This window comes from Alosa pseudoharengus, unplaced genomic scaffold, assembly GCF_046254945.1.
Source record: "Alosa pseudoharengus isolate Yale_2024_CS ecotype anadromous, Long Island Sound unplaced genomic scaffold, YU_APseudo_1.1 YU_APseudo_1.1_scf_1, whole genome shotgun sequence".
NCBI lineage: Eukaryota > Metazoa > Chordata > Actinopteri > Clupeiformes > Clupeidae > Alosa > Alosa pseudoharengus.
In genome coordinates this window covers 53,370,372-53,378,726 of record NW_027468564.1, presented here as the reverse complement: position 1 = coordinate 53,378,726, position 8,355 = coordinate 53,370,372, and the positions used below count along the sequence as shown (strand labels likewise).

Sequence of the window (8,355 nt, the reverse complement as noted above, 5' to 3'; positions counted from 1 at the left end):
AAAAAGTGCTGCCATGGCCTAAATAGATTCGCTGACAGGAACATGCTTCCCTAAGTGAAGAGAAAATGGAAATTTAAAAGCCTATTTAAAGCGATCGCCAGTCCTAATTAGGTGACGGCTATCGGAGCCCCAGCAGTGCTAGAATACCAGCGTAAACAAAAGGGCTGGCCTGCGGGGGCTTGGCTGGTAACCAGTCACCAGGTTCATCCAATAGCAACACGCACACTCAGAGCACACAGGATGACTGTGCAGAAAAAAGCAAGCAAGCTGCGATGCTACATGCTAACGAGCGCTCGTGTGCGCTGCGTAGGTTGGGTCCTGGGACGGGTAGCAAAAGCATGGCAGATGCCTCATTGAGCCCGCCTGCCTGGGAGACGTTTATGGGTTCAGTGACATTTGACTCAAGAGCCCCCCCCACCCCCATCAATCACTGGCCCTGTTCACTCCATTTCCCTGAGCTGAGCGTGTGCAGAAACCTGGATGGGATGGGATGGGAGAGCCATGCATTCATCCACACTGGTGCTTAGGACATTGCCAGGAAAGACGTGACTCTTCTCCAAATTGCTTTGGAAGCAACGGCGGAGTGTGCGTGTGTGTGTGTGTGTCTCACAGCATCTCACAAATATTAAATAGCTCTGGCAATAAACATTCATATTCACCCACGCAAAAGCCAACCGTAGAAAAAAACTGAAGTGCTACATGAGGCAGGCCATGCGGATGGAGGCTATTGTTGTTAATGCGCCTGAGGGCCGCATGAAGACTGAGGCTGCCTCTAAAAATGGGGTGTGTGAGACTGGAGTGGGATAACAGATAAGGGACGCCAACTCTTCATCGGGGGCTAGATTTAAAATAAAGAGGGGAGAAACAAGCTAATTAGCATAGCTACCATCTGTCCCACTGCACCCAAGTCGACAGCAGACCTGGCCACTTCACTCTCACCCGCCCCATCCCCCTCCCCCACCAACCCAGCCTTCCCATCTCCTCTCCTCTCCTCTCCTCTCCTCTCCTCTCCTCCTCTGCTGTGTCATCTCTCCAATCCTCCCCCCTCTCTCCTTCTCCCGCTCCATCCATCCCCAGGGGAAGGCCTGCCGGACAGGGCGTTGGCTCCTAATGACTTCAGCGGTGATGGGGCACTTCAGGGCTGGGCTGGGGTGGGGGTGGTGGGCTCTTAAATCAGCTTGATCAACATGCCTTAACTTGATCAGCATGCCCCACTCTCTCTGTTATCTTAGAAAACGAGACTCGCAGAACGGCATGCAGTCAAGTGTGTTTACTGACTTCTCGCTTTTAGGGACTGAATTTAAACACTCACACACACACACACACACACACACACACACACACACACACACCTTGGCGGGCATTCATCATTAAATAGATTTCAATCAAAGCCGTGTCTGTGCAGGTTGTGCAGTGCCCCGTCTTATTAATCTGAAAAGTGTCTGCCTCCCAAGGATGAATTTCCACAACAAACACTATACACTGCAAGGTGGTGGGATGTTTTTCAAAGGAGACGGCATGTCCCGCTCAATAGCTGATTTTCATTAACAGCCCCTGTGTTGGACTGCGTGCTTGTGATCTCCAAGGAGACCAAGGACTCACTCTGATGAAGGGCAACAAATATGTGTCGCATATAAGCAATCACCTCCCAATGCCTCTACAAAACAGGGTCTTACTGCTACTGTAGAAATGCAACCCCGCCTAAACTAATTGGATTTAGGCCCACCAAAAGATGTTGAGGACTGCAGTAAACAGTCCTGTCTGGTAGTTCATGTCAAGCAAGGGAAGGAGCAGCAGCAGCAGCAGCAGCAGCAGTAACCCTTGTTAACAGATGGTGGAAAAGTCAGGGGTTTGGGGCGACAGCAATTACGCCAGCAGAGGCTGCAGTCCAGGCCTGACAAATGGCCGTCATGGGATGCCGTAACGCCAGATATAGCACAGTCATCCCCAAAGATGCCCGGCTTCACTTAGGCCTAGATGGATCAATCTGACCTTCCTTCTAATGGTCTCTCACCAACAGCTAATCTCTTGTGTTATATTCCATAGTCAATATATAAGGCTAACTAGACACAACTTCTAACAAGCAAATATTAATCAGAGATCTTGTCACTCAACCTTTCAACCATTTTTAATAGTAATTGGTTCATAATTATTATAAGGCCAATGAAAATTGCTAAACCCACCCACCCCAACCCAGCTTTGATTGAAAGCAAATTCTATTACAAAAAAGCCACTGGCAAATCTCAAGGTTGTGCTCTTATGGGGGTAGGTTCCAGACATCAAGAAAAGCGAGGGGTGTTTTTTTTTTGTAACCTTCTCCTTCTATAGTATAGCATCGCAGCTTGACTGATGGCTACTGGGTGGAAGTCGGAAGAACATAGAGTCTGTTTACAAACTGCCACTGACTCCCATTATTCCTCCACAGCCAACAAGATGAGGCTTTGTCATGAGTCAGAGGCCACTCCACACACCAGACTCAACCAGAGCGTTTCATGTTCACACAATGGACTGCAAAGGGATGCAAGAGCTGGAGCACCTTCTAGGCCAATCATGTTATGTTGGGACTCTGGTAGTCCCTAGCTCCATCTTTTCCCTGCCCCAGCAATGTATCATGCATGACCATCCTTTGGTCAAATAACTGTGTAGATCCTTGCTGATGTAGGCCTACAACTTGCATGATGTGGCAGAGAAACTATGTGCTGGAAAGAGATTTTAATTCGATTTTAATTTTAACTAATTACATTTTTAATTCTAACATAGCATTAATCTGCTTTTCTTTTTCTACCATGACACAGTGATATTAAATTCCAGCAACAACCCTGTCTAACCGCCTCACAGCTGCACGCTGTAAATGGCAATGAAAGCTGAAAAAATATTGTGATTCTGGTGGTCTTTAGATGGCTTGTACACACGAGCTCGGGACTTTTCACAAGTCAGCAAATGTAGGCAGGATAAGTCATTGTCACGTTCAAAGTTGTTTGGCAGGATTCCATCTACCGGGCAATGGGTTAACGTTAGCTGTTAGTGCATGGACCTTAGCTTGTTAACTTGTTCTGTATGCAACATGAATCTCTGCACATTGCAAATTGCTTGACTGATTTACTGAACCTACATGCAATCCTTTCCATGGCCTGTATATGTTCTTCCCGTTAGATGTAGCGAGTAGCTGTTTGACAACCAGTTTGTTTGAACTGACAACGTGAAGTAGCTAGCAAGGCAAGCTAATGCATCACTGCGTTCCTTGCCATATTGTCCATTCCCTTGCGACCTTGCTGGCCAACTACTTCATATCGGGTGTTCAACGAGGCGTTGTACTGGATAAGACAGTTAGCAATAGTCAGCTAATGAGCACATCTTACGTTAGCTAGCTAGCTGACTAAAATGTTGGTGTGGTGCTGGTAATACTGGCTAACAAACGAACAACCTTAATGTTAGCATAACATTTCCCGGGTGTGATACCCAGCCAACAATGAAATAGCCTAAATATTGTGAGAAAGTAGTGCTACATTTTACACTTACCTTGGTTTCATGAACGTCTTGCTTTACTCCATCTGGATACCACTGCACCCGTACAAAACCTCTTCCCAGAGGCCGTGTCCGCGAGTCCGCAGCACCGTTTTCTGTATCAGAGTTACCGGAGACAGCACATACCCCACAGCCGCCACCACCACCTCCTTTACCTCCGCCATCGCCCGCTATGTCCACATCTATGTCCGAATCAGAGTCAAAATCATCCTCGCCATATATCATTACCACAAGGCCAAATCGGACCGACCCACGATGCCGACCTGAGACTAGGTCGTGGGTGAAAAGGAGTCGTTCAGATCCTCCAGCTGAAGGAGAGAGCGCCATGGAAGGAGGCTCGGATCCTGGGCTAGCTGCCGGGGAAAGGGCTGGAGTCGGGGATGGGGATGCTGCGTCTGTAGCCTCCGATGCCACGGGTTCCGCCATCGCTGCTGTTGTCGGGGAATGATGCGAAAGAGCGAGAGGGATGGTAGAGAAGGGATAATGAGCAGAAACCTGTAACCAGGGACCTGCACGTGTTTACGTCGGTACGTATCACCGCACGTTGGTAGAAGCGACGAAGCCGTTTCAAAAGAGGGAGTGGAATAACAGCCTGACAATACTCACAAGATGTTAACAATATGCAACGACAGAATGACCACCTGTCAGCCTATAGGCCTACTAATTTATATATATTAAAAAAAATCAACTCATATAATTATTTAGATAGCTAGTTAAATTGAGTTAAAAGGCAAATTGTGTTTGTTTTAATTTGGCGCGCCTAACATCAACTGGAATGCAGCGAATATAGCAGTCTATAATTGCACAATAGGCTATAATAAGAACCTAAAAGACAAGCTATTTTGTAGTCACATAACACCGGTAGTAATAACCTATCCAACAATAAAGCACATGTTCAGCTCCACCCACGCAACATGGTAAATTAATTTGGCCGCACGGTGTCAGTATCGTAGTTCTACATGCGCGCTTCATCCTGGCATACCTTCTAGTATAGGGCCTATCATAACATTAAGCCCCAGTCTTCACAAACTGGGAACTGACATCTGTGTCTGTATATCGGTCGGAGTAGTAACGAGTCGTGGTATGCATGTGACTAATACAGCCGACCAAAATACAAAGATGGTTATACACAGTAGTTCTGGGTTCTGGTTGGCAGTTCAGTGGGTTCAGTCGAGGTTGTCTGATTATCGAGGTTCTCCTGTGGGAAGTTTCCTCAAGCACTCTCAAACAAGCAAGAACACAATCATGGCGGGTTTGCCACTGGAGTCATGGCCTAATTATTGCCGTTATAGAGGTCCATCATTCATCTACCATTTAGATCTAGTAGCCTAAATTAGCAGATGCCTTATTGGGCACTGTTATTGTAAACAGTGTCTCGGGTAGGCCTATAAACAATGTAATCCATGTTCCACAAAGGTTCTAATCCCCGTTAAAGTTTGATGATTGTTACCGGAAAGCAAAAGGGAAAATCTTGGAATTAGTTTAGTCATCAACTGTTTTGTGAAGGATTAACGGAGATTTGTTCCATCAACAAACAGCCTACATGATGGCATGTGTCATGTGTGTGGCCATATAGTCGGCAGGAGTGTAAGATAACATCACGAGATGGATTTTAAAAGTGAGCTCGTGGTAGTCAGACAATCGGACTTCAGGGGCCCATACATTAAGAAAAAAACGACGTGATGGTATTGACAGACACGTCATCGCCGGTAAGAACGTGCGTAACGGTTAGGCGAGATAATCCCAATCCCAAACAAATGATGTAAACACGCTAGTTTAACGTTTTCGTGAAAACAAATTGTAAATTGGTCATCACGCCCCCACTTATGTCAGCTCATGACTAAGTGCGCTTAAGCGCCTCCAGTATAAATACGCGCGACTTGCTCCACCGCGGCACAGTTTTACGCATTGATCTTGGCTGTCAGATGAACAAGTAATTGGGCTTGGCCTACAGAACACAGAAGAGGGAGCACCGAGGAATAGAAGCAAGTCAACCATAAAAGAGCTTCATTTTCAAGAAAAGGACAAAGATCCATCACAATGTCGGTTGTGAGTGCCCTACCTTTTTTCAATACTCTCCACACGCGCGCTCCGATTTCTCCCGGACGTCAGCGTCGCCACACACTGCCGGCCAGCGAGTTTCGCTCCCTCAGTCCGGAGGACGCTATCAGTGTTTTTGAGATCGAGAGGGAAGGTAAAGTACCACTTTTGCTTTACAAGTCGTTTCAATTCGATTTCTATTACAATTCGTCAGATGATATAATGTGGAGAGCAACAAGCACTGGTTTGTTGTGTTTAAAGTTGTAACGCCTTTACAGTAGCACGAGGCATTTATAGAGTAAATTTATCTAAAGCCAAACCATCTAATCGTAATTTTGTATAGAATCCAGGGACGTAAGACTTAAGTTACACTCATCTTCTATTTTTCAACAGCTTTCATCTCCGTGTCAGGAGAATGTCCCCTGCACTTGGACGAGGTGCGTCATTTTCTCACACTCTGTCCGGAGCTGTCTTTGGGGTGGTTCGAGGAAGGCAGACTGGTAGCCTTCATCATCGGCTCCCTCTGGGACCAGGAGCGGCTAACCACGGTTAGAAACATGAATTCTGCCTCTGCTGTTTTATTTCCTTTGGAGCATATGCTCTTCAAGTTTGAACATTCAAATTTGTTAGCCTTGAGAAATAAAGTAATGTAAATTTACTTAGTCAACACTGGCAGAGAGGAAGAGCAATTAGACAGCTACTAAAGTAGTTTTACCTTGATTCTTTTTCTGTCGACACAGGATGCGCTGACTCTTCATAAACCCCATGGATCCACTGTCCACATCCACGTGCTAGCTGTCCACCGTACCTTCCGTCAGCAGGGCAAAGGCTCCATCCTGATGTGGCGTTACCTGCAGTACTTGCGGTGCTTGCCCTACGTGCGCCGCGCCGTCCTCATGTGCGAGGACTTCTTGGTGCCTTTCTACCAGAAGTCTGGGTTTAAGGTGCAGGGCCCGTGCGAGATCACCGTGGGCCCCCTTACCTTCACCGAGATGCTGTACCATGTCCGGGGCCACGCTCTTATGCGTCGCAACAGCGGTTGCTGAGCCGAATGGTCTCTGGACCGTGTGATGTGATTGATGTTGCTTGCGTGTTTGTTTGGTTTCTGTGGTCAGTCTCAGTCAACTGAAGACGGGGAAGATGTGCCCTTGGCCAGTGTTTGGAGTTTATCATGAGCTTGTTGTGTAGGTGTAAACGTCTCATGCTTTGTTGGCTCTATGAGTGTTGATGTTTGCGGGGGAAAAAAAACACTGATCCAGTAAAAACGACCCATAGTCAGCAAAGGACCTATATGAGCATCATTTGCTCACCCTACAGCTGGAGACTACTGCAGCAATTAGAAAATAATTACATTCATGTTTTATTTTCAGTTATTTTTATATTTATGTGTGGACAATGTATTTATATTTTCATTTTGCATCATGTTTTTTTAATGTTGGACATTTTTTACATAGAACGTTTTGACATAGATCATTTCTATAATTAACTGTATAGTCTCTAAGAATATTAGTAGATTTGTAGTTTGAAGAAGAGTTTGGAGAGGGCAGGAACTGGGCTTAAGCAGCATGGTTTTCAGTATTAAGTCTTTATTGTATTCATCCTTCCCCCACAATTTGTACTATGTATTCAGCAGGTGCATCTTACTGGAGTTCAATTATGGCCCTTCTTCTCTGTTAGTGTCTTGTGGCTGCACTGGTTGTGTATGTGTGCAATGCAAGCATTAAAATACTCGTATAGCATCAATTTAGGACCCCCTTTTGATTGAAGTCTTTTGTGATTCAAGACGCCATCACAGATATTTCAACTATATGAGTAAACAATTTGCTGAACAACATAGGCCTATTGTATTCTTCCTATTGTGATTAATATATTTTTACTTGACACATTTATCATGCAGCCAAATGCAATATCACATCAGGCTTATTTTAAATATGTAGCTCAAGCAAAGGATTGCTCATTACAAATAGCAAACCTGTTCAGTTGTATTCATATTGTGATGAAGACAGTTTCTACTGTTATTAATTGTTGTTTGTGTTGGTTGGGACTGACTCCGGATCAGCTTGAGCCACTTGTGCAGCCAAAAGGCACTAACCCTAACCTCCAGATGGACCTCTCCAGTCCTCCATGTGCGGCTTTAGCAGCTCAAGAGTACCTCAAGCCCCTTCAGCTCCATTAGAGAGCTCTAATGAATGTAAACATCTGAGGATTTGCTGGAGCAAGTCTGCCACCATTGACCACTTGATCAGCCCTTTGAAATGCAGGGTGATACAAACGACAACAGTGATTTATCACAACTGCCCCCCCCCCCCCAAAAAAAAAAAGCCATCATCTGGCCATCTTCAATCTGCCGACCAGGTTGTATAGGGAAATGGTCATTACACCAACCAATGTGTCCGTAAATGCTGTAAGGCGGTGAAACTCTGCTGGAAGGACTTGGTTATTTTCCTATTAGATGAAATAACTACCACTTTTGCCTCAAGTCTTGAATCAAGACACCTTTACATGTTTTACAAGACTTACTTTTGTTGACAGCAAAAATAAAAATCATGGGATTATTTTCCCAAAATTGATGCTGCTCTTTGTCTGATTCCAGGCAGACGTTAAACAATAACCCGCTAGCAAACTGTCCAGGAGCTGTAGTGCTTTGGCTGGTAAAGCACCCTAGATTGGGAATGGAGGAGATTCTACTTGATGGTGTGTAAACGGTGGCCCTGGGGAGGCCACTCCACACAAATCCACCAGCTCCACCTGTTGCAGGTGCTCAGTCAGTAGCCCAGGACACCCCACCAG

General features: G+C 45.6%; 2 protein-coding genes across 2 annotated transcripts in view; one reads left to right on the top strand and one right to left on the bottom strand.

Moving 5' to 3' along the window:
- Positions 1-4,042, bottom strand: part of ube2o (ubiquitin-conjugating enzyme E2O) — a 25,920-nt gene extending 21,878 nt beyond the window's left edge. Inside the window, exon 1 of the mRNA XM_076292918.1 lies at positions 3,520-4,042. Coding sequence (XP_076149033.1) covers positions 3,520-3,951 — 432 coding nt within the window. The 5' untranslated portion in view covers positions 3,952-4,042. The remainder of the gene's footprint in view (positions 1-3,519) is intronic.
- A 1,387-nt stretch (positions 4,043-5,429) lies between these two features.
- Positions 5,430-8,135, top strand: aanat1 (arylalkylamine N-acetyltransferase 1). Its single transcript, XM_076274982.1, has 3 exons — positions 5,430-5,719; positions 5,959-6,113; positions 6,306-8,135. Exons 1-3 carry the CDS (start codon positions 5,566-5,568, stop codon positions 6,609-6,611), a joined length of 615 nt encoding a protein of 204 aa, XP_076131097.1. The 5' UTR covers positions 5,430-5,565; the 3' UTR covers positions 6,612-8,135.
- Positions 8,136-8,355: the final 220 nt, after the last annotated feature.

What these genes read in the sequence shown, in the direction of transcription:
- aanat1 (XM_076274982.1), top strand. Translation starts at nt 5,566, where the DNA reads ATGTCGGTTGTGAGTGCCCTACCTTTTTTCAATACTCTCCACACGCGC. An exon ending in TTTTGAGATCGAGAGGGAAG is followed by an intron (nt 5,720 to 5,958) that starts GTAAAGTACCAC and finishes ATTTTTCAACAG; the next exon opens with CTTTCATCTCCGTGTCAGGA. An exon ending in ACCAGGAGCGGCTAACCACG is followed by an intron (nt 6,114 to 6,305) that starts GTTAGAAACATG and finishes CTGTCGACACAG; the next exon opens with GATGCGCTGACTCTTCATAA.